The sequence below is a fragment of the Ostrinia nubilalis genome, chromosome 4, assembly GCF_963855985.1.
Source record: "Ostrinia nubilalis chromosome 4, ilOstNubi1.1, whole genome shotgun sequence".
Classification (NCBI taxonomy): Eukaryota; Metazoa; Arthropoda; class Insecta; order Lepidoptera; family Crambidae; genus Ostrinia; species Ostrinia nubilalis.
Window position 1 is genome coordinate 9,632,520 of NC_087091.1, and position 16,936 is coordinate 9,649,455.

At 38.8% G+C, this 16,936-nt stretch overlaps 1 protein-coding gene across 1 annotated transcript in view; it reads left to right on the top strand.

Moving 5' to 3' along the window:
• Window positions 1-16,936, top strand: part of LOC135088664 (RYamide receptor-like) — an 87,767-nt gene that overhangs the window by 57,023 nt on the left and 13,808 nt on the right. Inside the window, exons 6-8 of the mRNA XM_063983596.1 lie at window positions 351-445; window positions 4,385-4,510; window positions 7,700-7,800. Of these exons, the coding sequence (XP_063839666.1) occupies window positions 351-445; window positions 4,385-4,510; window positions 7,700-7,800 (322 nt within the window). The remainder of the gene's footprint in view (window positions 1-350; window positions 446-4,384; window positions 4,511-7,699; window positions 7,801-16,936) is intronic.

The following is a 16,936-nucleotide window of genomic DNA, read 5'->3' on the forward strand; positions in this document are numbered from 1 at the left end:
ATCCGATTCCAAAACTTTTCGCTCATAGGAAAGCACCCGCAAACCACACCAATTTCAAACGATATGTTTGCTAAACTTAATTGGTGGGTAGAATTTCTGTAATATTCTATGCATAATTGCCTAAGTTATGGTTTCGGTTTCATCAACTTAAAGCCTAGGATAATTCCGCAAACTATCCAACTAAGTGTTAGGAGTGAACCCGACCGCAATACAATCCGGTCGTAGATATTTCACATTTGGGCTTAACTATCTTGACCAAACTAAGAGTCCAGTGATTGACAATCGAATCGACATCTAAATCGTAAGCCTTTGGGAAGTGGTTATTATTTAAAAGTTATTTTCTTTTGCAGTAACGAAGATCTTCTACAAAAAGCCATTCTGTGCTCCCAGTGAGTTCGGTCTACACTCGCTGGCTATATACCGGTTGATTCTGTATATATTTCAGGTAAGTTGACCCCATATTATTTCTCAAAGCCCCATGCACGCCCCACCTTGTGCAATATTTTTAATGGTTCCAGTAATTACAAATTCTAGTCACTTCGATCTTAAAAATTGTGAAAGTTCAATTGAAAGGATTAAATGTACTTGATACGAGAATATCATAACGTGTTACATCAAGCGTTGCAGCGTCGTTGCTGATCTTGTTGCTGATGTGGTGCTGCAGGGTATGGAACTTTTCATACCGTCTTCTGTTGTTCCCATTGGTGGCAAATCTCAGCCTTGGTTTGGTCAATCCTGCAAAAAGGTTTTACGCCGGAAGCAGGAATTAGGATTCCTGCTTCCGGCGTAAAACCTGTTGTTGGTAGGCCAAACCTGGGCAAATGCAGCGAGGCTACGGGATGAAAACACCAGCGCATTAAAAAAGGAGTTTAACTTTGCCTCTAGGTCTTTCAAAAGAGTCATTGCAAGGGCGAAGTCGGAGCACATTGGTAGAATTGGTGGGAAGCTAGAGCGTCTTCCTTCTGGAACTCGTGCGTTCTGGTCTCTTGCCAAAGCTATCCAAGGAAATTTCTGCACGCCATCATTTCCACCCCTGCACATGGGAAACGGTTCGTTGGCCCACGATGCAAAGGAGAAAGCCGATCTTCTGGGCAAACTCTTTGCGTCCAACTCGACACTGGATGACGGGGGACATGAGCCACCGATTATACCAAGGTGTGAGAGCTGTATGCCGGATATCCGGTTCCACCAAAGCTCAGTACGCCTGGCTCTATTTTCCCTGGATATCCATAAGTCGAGTGGGCCCGATGGAATCCCTCCTATCGTGCTGAGGACGTGCGCTCCAGAGTTAGCACCGGTTTTAACGCGCCTTTTTCGGCTCTCCTACCTCTCTGGCATAGTCCCGACCTCATGGAGGACAGCTTTGGTGCACCCGATCCCTAAAAAAGGTGACCGCTCAAATCCGTCCAACTATAGGCCGATAGCAATCACCTCCTTGTTCTCGAAGATAATGGAATCCATTATCAACAGCCAGCTCCTTCGGTACCTAGAGGCCCACCAGTTTGTAAGTGAACGACAGTACGGTTTCCGTGGAGGTCGCTCGGCTGGTGATCTTCTGGTCTACTTGACACATTGTTGGGCACAGGCGATCGAGACTAAGGGGGAAGCATTGGCGGTCAGTTTGGACATGGCGAAGGCCTTCGATCGGGTTTGGCACAAAGCGCTTCTTTCGAAGCTCCCTTCCTATGGGCTTCCCGAGAAATTATGCGGATGGGTCGCCAGCTTTTTAGCAGACAGAAGCATTAAGGTCGTTGTCGACAGCAAATGCTCAGACTCTATGTCTGTGAATGCTGGTGTCCCCCAAGGCTGTGTGCTATCGCCTACGCTCTTCCTTCTGCATATCAATGATATGCTGCAAATTAGCGGCATTCATTGCTATGCGGACGACAGCACGGTTGATGCCGCTTATACCGGCCGCGCAAATATCTCTCGGGAGAACGTCATTGAGAGCCGTAACAAACTTGTGTCCGAAATTGAAACCTCCTTGAAGGAGGTCTCAGACTGGGGTCGACGCAATTTGGTCCAATTTAACCCTACAAAGACACAAGTTTGCGCGTTCACCGCCAAAAAGTTGCCGTTTGTCGTATCCCGCTGTTTCGAGAGCACTCCCCTAACTGCCTCAGCCAATATCGGAATCCTTGGTGTCGACATATCGAGCGAAGTCCAGTTCCGTGGTCATTTAGAGGGTAAGGCTAAATTAGCCTCGAAGAAGCTTGGTGTGCTTAATAGATCGAGACGGTATTTCACTCCAGCCCATCGTCTGCAACTTTACAAGGCGCAGGTTCGGCCTCATATGGAATACTGTTCTCATCTTTGGGCAGGTGCGCCCCAGTACCAGCTTCTCCCTCTGGACCGCATTGAACGGAGAGCAGCTCGAATCGTTGACTGCCAGGACATTTCGGATCGGCTTGACCCCTTGGTGCTGCGTAGAGATGTATCCTCACTGTACATATTCTATCGCATGTATCACGGGGAGTGCTCCGAAGAATTATCCGGACTTATTCCTGCCGCCACTTTTCGCCACCGATCTACCCGACAGCACTTCCACCCCCATCACTTAGATGGTTGGCAGTCCACAACAGTACGTTTCTCTAGAAACTTTCTGCCCCGTACAACCAAACTGTGGAATGGACTGTCGTCTGCGGTGTTTCCGGACGGATACGACCTGCAAGCTTTCAAGAGGAGAGCGTATCTTTACCTTAAAGGCCGGCAACGCACCTGTAACGCCCCTGGGTCTGCGGGTGTCTATGGGCGACGGTAATCACTTACCATCAGGTGATCCGTCTGCTCGTTTGCCTCCTATCACATAAAAAAAAAAAAAAAGCGTTAGCAGCTTCAACAGTATCTAAAGAATACCATATTGTAACTTAGTCACGAGAAATATATGGCCAAACTTTAAAGTTAGTTGCTACTTTCTTACGAACCTGTGCGACTTCATCACATTCTTCTTGCTGATCACGTAGAAAGTTACATTTCACACCAAAGTATTTTATTCTACAAACATTTTTGCGTTTACAAAAAAATGTATTGTACTCGCTTGACAGATTGTAACCACATAAACCGTCCTTTTTGTCACCCGAAATCGAATTTCATGCCACCAACAGATTGAGTGTCACAGACTAATAAATAATTTCAGCGTTGAAATCGTCCCCGCCGACCTTAAAAGCTTTGGTGGTTCGGGGGATGTTTACGTATATCCAGGAAGTGTGGTCCATTTAATTCCATTAATGATTGGCATTTGTCAACATGAACTATGATAAATGGTATCGTAATGTTGGGAAGAATTCTATTTCGGTATAAATAGAAGCATACAAATAAAATATCCAAATAATAAATCCTTTCGTCACAGAAATGGCACATCTCTAAGTAAACGATTCTGATATTGGCTACTTTTTATGTCCATAATAATACTTACTATGAATACGCACCTTTATACAGGGTGTTAGGGGTAAATAAGCAAAAACTTAAAACTGTGAACTCAGATCACGGTCCCAAAATGGACATCAGATATTTTTTTCTCGGTAATGAACGCTGAATTTGCTCGATGGCTTTTGTAGACCTAAACATTTTAGTCATGCGTTGTTTTTTGAATACCTAACGTAATTGAAACAATTGATTTGTGGTACTGAGCATGTTATTTGAATATTTAATTATCTTTGTTTTTTTACTTTTGATTGACCATAAAAAACATGAATTTTCCGACAAATAAAACCACTGGTTTTTAACCCAGAAGCAATTTAAGTTCCAACTTGTTTGTCCTTACACCCTGTGTAGTTATTCCCGTCGCGTGTCCCTGACTAGATTAGTGTAAGTGCACTGGACGCCGATTTATATGCGTCAGCCGTGGATCAGGCTCATTTGCCAGCAGACTCGGGAGCCATCGGGAATTTTTATGAGAAGCTTGCCCTTGCAGTGTGATGGCGAAGGCGTGCTTCGAAGAAATATTTAATAAAGTATTCAGAAATGTTACTGTACTTTCTCTGTGTTATCTATCATAAGGCTAATTTTACAATTGCGGCATTTCTTGGCCATATACGAAAATTCCTAATAGGTGAAACTGTAATAGTTTTGGTACGACTAGTAATTGTAATGGTCTTGATACTTTTGCATTGCTGGAAGATCTCTACATTTCTTGTAGGAAAAGCTAATTTCTCTACATAAGATACAGTCCGCATTACAGATCGCATATCTGAATACTTTGTTGTTGCGAAACAACACTATGAGATGCCACAGCTTTATGTGTTGTCGTCTGTAGTATGTTTGGTATAAAATCTATGACGTAGCCAACCTGTATTATGCAATATTACTCTGGAAAGTTAAAATTCCCACGTGTGAATGCAAGTATCGTTATTACCAGACGCCTGACGTGTGTTTGTTGTTGCAGTACGTCATCCCGTTGTGCGTAATCACGTTCGCGTACGCACACATGGCCATGAAGCTGTGGGGCGCGCGGGCCCCCGGCACCGCCCTGGAGTCCAGAGACGCTAATCACATGAAAAATAAGAAAAAGGTCAGTGGAAATCAAACAATGTTTTTTAAAAAGGTGAGAGTAAAAAGAAAGAGAATAAAGATTAGAAAAACCATGGGTGAGTATCGGACCCACAATGACGATGAACGGACTACCGCTTCTCAGTAAACGAGTAGGAAGTACACCTACACTCGCTGATGGTTTTCAGTGCCTGATGGTTATAAAATCTTGCTTTGTAGCGTCTCTTATTGGGGAGGCATGCGCCCAGCTATCATGCCTGCCAGTAGCTGAAATTATGTTAATTACTTTGACGACGCCGTGACAACAGATTGTGATGCTCAACTCGGTGGGTCCGTTCAATTCCTAGATTGGATACAATCATGTTGTGTAAAATCATTAGGTGTACTATTTTACCCAGTGTGGCTTGGACAATGCAAGAATCGACTTATAACCGAATATAAAATATGATTCTATTTTTAGGTAGACACCTTATGGCGTAGTCCGATCCGATTGACCCATGTCAGTTGCCTACGTGCGGCGTTCTGACATTAAGTTTACCTCAGTTGTCACAAATTACGCGTAAGATGTAGGAAAACTGAGAAAAACACATTCATTGCGACGCCTTTAAACCTGTAAATAATAGGTGAGCAAAGTAAATAGCTGGTAATATTTTATGTAGGCTTAAACGTTATAATCACCATAGCATAAACCATTAAACATATTAAGCTGGTGATTATAACTTTGATTAATTTTGACCTTGGTGGTGTTGCATTTTGGTTGCTTTAAATGACTGTCATGTTTGCTGCTGTTTGGGCAAAATGGCTCCCATAAAAATTAACGACTTTAATAATAGGGTTAACATTAAAATTGTGGGAAAAATCACCTGCTCAACGCATTATCGCAGACGATAAAGAGATGTCTGGAAAAATAATTATATAACATAATTTAAAGGAAAATCTTGCATTCTTAAATAAATTGTATACGAAAAATTGCCGAAAAATTCCTCTAATTTCTTGACGAAAAAATACGTGCTATAAAATTGGACAGCCACATTTTTATCTCAAAGGGTTGGCAGTTCAGCAAAAACCACCGCTATATTTTGCTCAAATTCAGACATACCTTGTCATAATATTTTACGCTTTGACTTTGGTTTCTTGTGAAAGTCATCTTAAATTATTTTGGTTTATTATAAAATATTGTTGAAATCATGTCGCTGTTGTTATAAAGTTTCGTGAATGTCTTTCATTTCTGAGATCTCTGTTTCTTAGAGCAAGTAGAACTCTTGTCTCGTTAAATTGTATTGACTTTAAAAGTTTCAAAATGAATAGACACTGTTTCACCTCTATAAATGGTCCCATTCGAGAAGCCAACAGTAAGTTTGAAAGTTAATCGCAACATCATGTTTAACTATTCTAAGCCTGAGATTATTCCTTCATAACTTCTTAAACACACTAAGATATAGGATACAGGATTGCATATCGTCTCCTAAATTCGACGATAAAAATATTCCCAAACTTGATAGAACACTACATTCCGAATTATTGATACTGACTGGCATGGTCGCTATGGTTGAGAGGAAAATATTCCGTAGGAAAACACAGAAACAACGGCAGCTCCGCTGGTTCCAATGATAAAAGTACACAGATTGCCCGATAAGGAAAAAGTTTTCCGAGCTCTGAAGGGCATGATTAGCGCTCGACCCGTTCGAACAATTCGTTTGTTAAGGTTCGGCCAAACCAATGCGATCAGCCTGCGTGCGCGAAGGTGATGGCGATCAATGCGTTTAAGTCTGATCGCCATCGCCATAATATTGGTTTGGTCGAACCTTTACAGAGCACACTACAAAGAGAATAAGTTAAACGAACTGAATATTGTTTTACCTACTATATTCAGAATTGACTTATCTGTCTTGAACAAAATTGAACCGCACAAAGACAAGGGTAATTTTGTTTGATGTCTAGCGAACTTCCGTTTTTCCACAAAATAGATCGTCTTGGATCACGATGAAGGAATTATAGGAATGTTAACCGGATATAATCAATGCCTGGTCCAGCTTAGTAGTATCGAAGAAGGGAACCTCACAAGTACTTACAACACACCAAGACATAAGCCAAAGTAGGAGATTTCCTAAATTAGTCGCTAGGCCACCATAAAACATACTAAAGAAGAATATTTTCTATAAAAACACTTTTTTTAACCATTGACATTAACAGGGATTCTAGTTTTATTCATAGTTTAACGCCTCCTATAGACATATTCAAATTTCAACCGGAAGGCTTGTACTGTTTACTTCTTGTTTGCCGTTTCCTGCATTATTTACTACCTATAGACTTTCATTAAAGTTCATTCATGAACGTACAGTTTATGGCCTATTTAAATGTAATTTATGTTATGAATGATTTATAGATCTAAATTCGTTAGAACGTGTAAACTGAATCAGTGAACAGTTCACGTAAATTTAAATTTCTTGGTATTGTCACAATGGATATTACGGCAGCGGTTCTTTATTTAACGAAGTATAAAACGTCTACTTCAAGACTGATGAATAAAATTTTGAAATACTTAGGTCGTTACTCTTGGCTTTAATAGGAATTGTCACAACTATGAAATGTAATAAGCGCTCTGGATATCAAGCAGACTGTAAAACGGGATTAGGTTTTAATTCTCATAAAACGTTTAAAGGATATTGCTTACTGCCATTTTCGTTATTTCCAAGCGAATTATTTTCAATTAAACAATTTTGAGGCATAATTTAGGTAGGTACGAGTATTACCGGTAATTTTGATGTAGAGGTACTAATATTCTGAAATCATTTGATCTCTTCGAACTAATACGTTTCATAATTAAGTTATTAATTGAGTTACTGATTTAGCTAGCTTTATATTCGACTCGTGGGAAAGGTAAAGTTGTTAAAATAGATTCAACCCACACGTTCATAATAATTCTGAAACAATGTGGGTGGCCGAGTCGATCATTAATTATAAAAAAATATGATTGAATTAATTCACTAACTTGAAAATTTTTTAGAATTGCCGCGTAATGCAAACCTACGCAAATCTGTATATTATGTTAATTTATGATGATAGATTGCCACGAGGCGTTTGTTTTCTAGCCCGTATCTTAGGCTTTGATTTTCGTCTCAGCCTTTAGCATAATAAGATAAGTATGGTAATACCTACCAAATTATGTTTCGTTTAATTTTATGTAATACTATTGTAATATTGTACACAGGTGATCAAAATGTTGGTGCTGGTGGTGGCACTGTTTGCGCTCTGCTGGCTGCCGCTCCAAAGCTACATGCTGTTACAATCCTTTTTCCCCTCCATAAATGAGTAAGTAACTGTACCTGTCTAGTTTTCATTACACCTATTGCGTTACCGCGAACTAAGCTAGGCTCGGCGTGATCCGGTTAATTCTAGTCTGTGTAGATGTTACTGTAAAAGCGCGTAAATCGTTAAATATTAGGTTTTATTAGTAAATCTAAAGTTTTATAAACATGACTTGGTAAATGTTGGTGTTTGGTAGTGGTAGTAGTAGTAGTAGGCTTTAACTTGTCCCTCTTGCTTGCCATTATTTCATAACGACGTTTGGTGTGTTGGTTCGGCAAGTGGAGGCAGTCCACAGGTAATTTTTTAGCATGACCCTGACGTAAAATCTAAGATTTATCGAGTGTATGATAGTAAAAGTACGAAATTAACAAGGGACTCAGAAATTTGGACCATTAAAGCTGATAAATATTTTACTGGATTTTTTCAGATTTACCATACTGCCGTCCGATCACTATAACGCCGTTAAGTGCAAAAACCACTTTCGGAGAAAAACGAGTTTAAAGATCACGAATTAAAAAAAAATCGCTGTTTCAAAAGTAAAAGAGTAATTTGTAATTTAAATATATCATTTTAAAGGTATTTTTAAGAGCTACAATTGACACAAACTCTCACGACGCTACATATTATAGATTTTGAAATATTTTAATTTATACATTTTAACTCAGTATTATTGAAATAATATCTCAAAATATACACAACTAAAACGCCGGTATGGCTACCTTAACGGCGTTTAAGTTTTGGATCTTGAATAACTTTGATACATTTGTAAAATGAGTTTCTAACTAATAATTCTACTAAACTTTAATGCCGTTAAATAGTTTAACGACGTTTTAGCTCGGTAAAACTATTATTTTTTAACGTGAAAATACTTACCTTAAATGCAGCTAATGTTCGCTAACGTCATTTAAGTCTAGTATTAACACATAAATTACGAAACTATTGGTATGCCTGTATGATTCGTTTTGATTACAAGACTAAAATGCAGTTAAAAACAAAACTTTTTACCATAACGGCATTTAAGCTAAGTACTAGCTAGTCAGATTTCGGGAGCGGGGTGGAAGCTTTTTAAAAAGGATTATATTTAATTAAACTAAGTGATCACGTCCTCGCCGAGTTGGAGGCGATTTAATAATGATTTAATATTGTGGCCGATCGCAGTCGTCCAGTACGGTGTTTACAATTTAGTTCTGCTGACACATCTCTTATGTGAATAACAATTCTACGAATGCTTACACTGTAGAGTGGAAAGTGATGACTTATCTTGTTTAGTCTAGAGCAGAGGGAGCTGACGGATGCATAACTCCTCCCTCCCTAAGTGAGAAATTATCGGAAGTTTCATTTTTATGAGTATTCCGATAATTTCGTTTACATAAAATTTCTACATGTTTGCGGAAGGCAATTAACACAATTAACATAAAAAGAATCAAAACTAATACAAATGTAAAGTATGTAAAATAAGAAGTGTCTGTTTCATTTTCACTAGCACTGATTGCTGCACTGTGTTTCAGGGCGTACGACATGTATTTGATTTCATCCAAATTGATTCCATGCATATTGAGTGCGCGTGCACCGGATAGCGTTGCGTTTACAGGTAGCTCGGGTAGGTGAATCACCGGTACGTGTTCTACGATGTCTGATGAAATGTAGAGTCGATGGTGGATCTGCAGGCCATGGATTTCCAGGTCACAGGGCTCATCGATGGTGATGATGTACGTGCCGAAGACTGACTGCTTACTGACTTCGCTGTCGCAGTGTTTGGTCAGCGTGGCTTTCAGTCTGCTGTACAGAATCCAGTTGTTCGCGTTGAGCTGCTGGAGTTTTACTTCTTCCAGCTGGATCTGGTGCTGCTTGCAGGAGGTAAGGTCCTTACTGAACCTCATCAGCTGTTCCACGCAGGTAGGCTCGTTATGTAGAGCCTGGTTGTCCGTAGAGCACAGGAAGCGATCGCCGGCGGCAAGCGGGCGACACGGTGTTACGATCGGTAAGTATTTCAAACCCTTCGCCAAAAGGTAAGGAAATTTGGGGAAAATGGAAAGCGTAACGTTTTGGGATTCTTGGAATATAGGAAGTGAGTATATCTTATAATAATTGTAAGTATAATTATCTATCAATGGTATTTCTAAAATAAATGTTATCTGATCCTGTTTCATATAAGATTTTACACAAATAGTTTCTTCTAAATTTAACAAATTACTTTCCGTAGGCTGGTAAACTAAATTGGCAGAGTTTGAAATTAACTTTAAATGATACAATAATTCTGTAGAGTTTACAATTGCTTGGTGTAAAATGGATACTCTACTTAATGCTAATGCTGTTTCTATTTCACTTAATCTTATAAATATTGTACGGAAACTACTTATGAATATGTTATACACTCCTAGTATGTATGTAGAAAAAGTCCAATCGTTTTGTGTGGACGTTATGTTTTGCAATAGGCTTTCAACTCGTTTCAAGCGTTCATCAATAATAATAGAGTTGTTATTTATTTGCTCTGAAATATTTATGAAACTGTCGAACATTTTTGAGACCAGGGTAATTTTCTTAGATATTATCTTTAGTTGAAGGGCCAGCGCCTGCGTCCCTATCATTAGCAGAAGGCACCACCTGCGGAGGGCGTTTAATGTTTTTAATAGGCACTTTGGTAGTCCTATCACCTACTTTAATTGGTAAGATGTTTCGCTTGGCTTTGCCTACAACCTTTGCTTTTACATAACGTGGTTTGTCTTTGCTTTTACGCTTATTTACGTCTTTTGCAAATATTATGTTTCCTTCGGAAAACTCTATGTCTGTTTCACCACCTTTCTTTTCCCTAATGGTTTCCTTTTTGGCTGTCGTTTTCTGAGCTATGTATTTATATAAGTGCTTTGTACGTTTCGCATGATCTTGAACTAATTGCTGATAATATTGCTTTTCGAAATTGATTCTAAATGGACTGTCTGAATCTGTATGACCAAAAACTACCTCAAATGGTGTTAACTCAGTTACAGATTGGATGGTGTGGTTATATGCCATTACTGAATATGTCATAACTGATGCGGTATCTGTACATCGTCTTTCGTATTTAGCCAATCTATAGATCTCTATAATTGTCGAGTGAAAGCGTTCGATAAGTCCCATAGAATTCGGGTTATTTGGGGTTCCGATGTGAAGTTCAACTTTATGCAAATTTAGAAATTCTTTCATGAGTTCGTTATTAAATTCGGTTCCTGGATCTGAGCTTATACGTTTTGGAATTCCGTAGAATGAGAAATATTTCATAAGTGCTCTAGTAACGTCTGATGTTGATTTGCTAGGTATCTCTATTGCTTGTCCTAATTTGCTGAAGGCGTCAATTAGGGTTAAATATGTGATTCCTTCAATACTGAAGAGATCAATGAAAATTTCCTGAAATGGGGAATCTTGAGTTTTAGTTAATTGTAAAAATGGTTTTATGGGTTTCCTATCGTATTTCATTTTACGGCAGGCTTCGCAAGCGTTAATGATTGCGGAAACTGTTTGTTGCATGTTAGGCCAAAAATGATTTCTACGAATTCTAATCAATGTTTCCTTAATACCACGGTGGCATGTTTTTCCTTCATGGTATTGGATAACTATTGCCTTTTGTTCACCCTCGTCTTCTATGTAATTTACCCGTTCTGTACACTCGTAGAACTGAACTACATCTTTCTTAAAAAGTTTAATAATTACGTCTGTGAAAATTCGTCTAAGTTGATCTGATTCAAAATAAATGAAATACTTTGTTTTAGGTTTGATATATTCTTTTAAAAACTGTTTTACTAATTCTGCATTATTATCAGGTAAATGTACTTCAAGAACCTTTTGTTTATCGCGCGAAAGGTTTTTGACTGAAAGTTCATTATCGAATCGTTCAAAGACTAATATTTGATTTGGTTTGTTATCGATTGCTTCGTTTAAGATTGGGATGCCTTGTGATTCGGTATCCTTTGCGGAATGAATAGTTTGTGAGTTATTTGATTGTTCATCGACACAGTCTGAATTATTTGACGACGGAATCGGATATTCTGAACCTAATTGTCTACTTCCTTCTGAGGATGTAGAGTCGGAAATTACTATTGTACTTCCTGATGATAATTTTTCTATTTTCTTTACTACTTTATCAACATGTTTTTGAATACGTTTTTCCTTTTTGCTAACATTTACTTTCATGGACTGATTATCTGAATCGAGAGCATTTACTTTTATGCGGGATAACGCGTCTGCGTTTGCGTTTTGTTTATTGATTGATTCATTACGGTAATTAGCGGTTGCACTAGGCATTCTAACGTTGTCTGTGAATTTTTTGTAATTTAAAATGATTGGAATGCATGCAGTTTTAGTTTTGAGGACTCTATTTTTAATGTCGATTAATGCTTCCAATTGTTCCAATAAATCTTGTCCAATTACACCATCGTACCATTTGTGTACGTCATATAAATAAAATTTGTGGTATTTTCTGTATTTAAAAGTTGGCAAAAGAGGGATTTCTATGGTTTTGTTGTGCGTACTTGACGCGTGTGTACTCACAACTTGGAATGGTTCGTTTTTTATGAATTTACTGAAATACTGATAGCCAATACGCGGACTGAAGAACGAACGCATGCTGCCAGTGTCGATCATCATGCGAGCATCCAGTTCCGGTAGATAAATATATGGTAATGTTAATTCCGGATCGCAATTAATGTTTATCTGTTCGGTTCTTTGATGGAGGCTGTTTCGTGAAAATCCTGTTGGAATTCAGTTTCCTGGGTTTCCTCGGGAGTTTCCTCGAAATCAGGGTAATACTGTTCGCTGTACATGTTATTATATTCTTCTATAGGGTATTCACAATAATATTGATCGTAATAGGACTGTTCTGCTTCGTCGTAGTTCAGATCATTTAAGTTTGTTTCATTTACGTTGTTTGGTTTTGTAGCCGTACGCATAGACACGTCGGTCAGCTGCATACGTGGCGGCTGGACTTGTTGGGCTTGCTGAGCACCGAACTGTGGCTTATAGCCGAATTGAGGCGGCTTGTAACCGAATTGCTGAGGAGGATGTCTATAGCCAAATTGCTGGGGCGGTCTGTATCCGAACTGCTGTGGAGGCCTGTAGCCGAACTGCTGCGGCGGCCTGAAACCTGGTTGATGCGGAGGCTTGAAATAGCCGAATTGTTGTAAAGGTTTATTTCCATATTGCTGGAAGGGTTTGTAGCCTTGATTAGGCGGAAGGCCAAATTTAAATTGTGGAGGAATTATCGGTTTGAAAGCATTAGAGCTGACAAAATGAGGCTGATTGCCTGAAAATTTCTGTTGAGTTGGCGTAAACGAATTGTTAGGTTTGGGTTGCGAATGCATTTTGCTTCGCATGTTATATTGGTCCATAAAGTTTACTTCCTCGAGCACAATCGAGAGGGCGGCTTCCAAAGTGGACGGTGCCTTTAGTCTCACAATGCGCACAAGGTTTTCTGGTAAATTATAGAGAAACACGTTTAACGCGGTGTTGTTGTATATGGTGATTTTGGCGTGACGGATTGACTCGTCTGCTATGGTGTTTACTTTGGATATAAGCATTGACCTGGTTGATTGCACGCGGTTGCAAAAGTCTGTGTACGATTCATTCGATCTGATTTTTAGTGATTCTAATTCGATATTAATGCATGCCTCACTACGCGGGTCTCCAAAATGTTGTGTCAGAATTTCCTTAAGTTCCGACCAGTTTGTTAAATTTTCTTGTTCTGATAACAGTGCTGCTGCATTTTCTGTAAGGCGGCTAGTGATAGCGTGGTACACGTATAAATCTTGCTCAACCCCACCTCTATATCTCGATATAACATACTCACATTTTTTAAGGAACAAATTTAGATGTTTTTTGTCACCATTAAAAAATGGAATTAATCTGAGCATCTCGTTGGGTATTGGCGTGATTTGTACGGATTCGATTTGTGGTGAAGCCATTTTTACTGAATTTAAATTTATTAATTGATATGCGCCAGTCAGAATTTGTAACAGTACTTTACACAATATTCACAATTAAAATACACGTAGTGATTACCGTGTAAAACACACAATAAAATAAACAATAAAAATACACAGTAAAAATAAGAGTGGTTCTTAATTTAATTGTTCAATTTCGAGAGACAATTAACTTAACAACTTTAATAATTTTTACTTTACACAATAAACTTATTTAATTTAATTCAATATTCAATTTATTTACTTTATTTCACTTTATTTACTTTATTTCAATTTATTTACTTTATTTCAATTTATTTTCTTTACTTTGTTTCAATATTTAATTCACTTAAATCTAAACGAAAAGTGTTAACGATAAAGTTTTATGACGAAAACACAAAATGCGATACCCTGGGAGAAGTTCTATCCCGGAGTAGCAATATTTCCCTACGATTTAAAAAGCATGAAAAATACACAGAGGATAAGGAGTGGAAGGATTGGCGAAAAGTTCTACTCACCAACCGACCGTTCTCTGCATACTCGTTCCACCCGTACTTCGATGACAAATTTATTTGGTTCGGCGGATTTATTAGTTTCCCGTAGTATCACGAATTTAAACGGCGGATTTTGACACCAATCGCGTAAACGTTTAGGAAAACTTGCAGTAATAAATCCGAACGGCTGCGCCAGTCAGATTTCGGGAGCGGGGTGGAAGCTTTTTAAAAAGGATTATATTTAATTAAACTAAGTGATCACGTCCTCGCCGAGTTGGAGGCGATTTAATAATGATTTAATATTGTGGCCGATCGCAGTCGTCCAGTACGGTGTTTACAATTTAGTTCTGCTGACACATCTCTTATGTGAATAACAATTCTACGAATGCTTACACTGTAGAGTGGAAAGTGATGACTTATCTTGTTTAGTCTAGAGCAGAGGGAGCTGACGGATGCATAACTAGCTACTTAATAGTTCAGGAAATAAAGAAAATTGCATTTATGTCAAAAATAACAAAACCTGTTTTAGTGTTGAAAATTTATATTGATTTAAAAAAAATCAAGTCTTTACTATTTTTAGCATTCGTTGATATCAATCATACGTTTTATTATGATATTTTTTTAAATTTACCACTTTAAAAAAGTAGATACTCATAAAAGACAACACAAAATAAAATCTTTACATTTTCATTATTTGAGATCAATTACAACCAATTATTGAAAGTTCTCAAACTTAGCAGTTTCACAATAATAAAAATAATAAGTGACGACACTTTATTACCAATGCCGCAATATATTTATATTATTTTGCCTGTTTACTGAAACAGGTTACAACTACAATATTTTGTAGTTAATAAAAATTGAGATCTATTTATTTAATTCAATAATAATGTACAACGCGGCAAGCCTTACCTAATAAATTAACTTCACGCTGCTTATAATAATCACCTAGTTAGTGAGAATGGTGAGAATCGTGTTTATCAAATGGTAATAAACTACAATAAAATAGTATCAAATTAAGTCGACATATAAGTGGTTCACGGTAATATTCTCAATATAACTACACCTTTACTAAATTTAATTTTTTCTTCGTGAAATGTTGTTTTAATGACAGAAATGTCTTTTTACACGTAAATACATAATGTTACTGTCCATTTGTTCGTTTTTTGACATTAAGGGCATATTTCACGATCGCTTAGTAAGGGCCTGTTTCACGACTTCTGAATAAGTTGTGGATAGCCTATGTGACGGATCATTTGACACATTTTTATAGAAAATACGTGCTAGCTATATTGACCCGACACTTGCCGAATATATCCCGTATATTAGTCTGTACGAGATTAGAATGGTTCTCAAATAGCTAAAAATCAACAAGGCACCTGGTGATGATGTAATCACAGCTGAGCTTCTGAAAGCAGGCGGAACGCCGGTACAAGGCTTTTCAGAAGCTGTTTGATTCCGTCATCCTCAAGGGAAAAACGCCTACGGCATTGCAAAGAAGTATGGTGGTACTCCTCTTCAAAAAAGGTTTGTATAAAAACGTCATAATGTCAGTCCGTCTCCAGGATTAGGTCTCGAAACCTATCTAGTTGCAGCGAGGGGTGAGACAGGGAGACGTAATATCTCCGAAACTGTTTACCACCGCCCTGGAAGATGTTTTCAAGCTTCTGGGCTGGAGAGGATTCAGCATAAATATCAACGGCGAGTTCATCACCCACCTTCGATTTGCAGACGATATCGTAGTTGTGGCAGATCTAGGCACAATGCTCGATGGCCTCAGTAGAGCCTCGCAACAAGTGGGTCTCAAAATGAACATGGACAAGACAAAAATCATGTCAAATGTCCGTGTTGTACCCACTCCTCTGAAAGTTGGAGACTACACTCGAAGTTGTTGACAATTATGTATCCCTGAGACAAACCATCCAGTTAGGTAGGTCCAACTTTGAGAGAGACGTCGATCGTCGAATCCAGCTCGGCTGGGCAGCGTTCGGGAAGCTTCGCGATATTTTCACGTCCGAAATACCGCAGTGTCTTAAGACAAAAGTCTGTGACCAGTGTGTGTTGCCAGTGATAGTATACGGATTTGAGATGTGGTCGCTTACTATGGGCCTCATAAAAAGGCTCAAGGTCACCCAAAGGGCGATGGAGCGTGCTCGAATCAGAAATGAGGAGATCCGTAGAAAAACCAAAGTGACCGACATAACCCGCAGAATTGCTAAAATCAAGTGGCAGAGCTGAATATGGCCGATGGGGTAGAAAAATTCTCGAGTGGCGACCACGAGCCTGAAGACGTAGTGTGGGCAGGCAGGCCCCTTACTAGATGGATCGACGATCTGGTAAAGGTCAGAAGAGGTGCCTGGATGCGGGCGGCGCAGGACCGATCGTTGTGGAAATCCTTGAGGAGACCTTTGTCCAGCCGTTGAACGACATTTGCCTGAAACAAACGAACGTTATGTCTTCGTCTAACATAGAAGATGTAAAACAAAATTAACAAGTAAAATGATCGAACACCAGGCTTCTTTTACTAATTTTTAAAATTAGAAAACAAAACGCAACGTGTTCTTATCATTTAAAACTCAGAGGCACACTGATGCTCAATTACCGCGCTGCCGTGTCCTAAAGTTGCAGTGCGCATTAGCCACGAAAATAGTGACAAGACAGCAATATCTCACTAACACGTTTCATAACCTTTTTATAACGACTAGTCTTAGATAA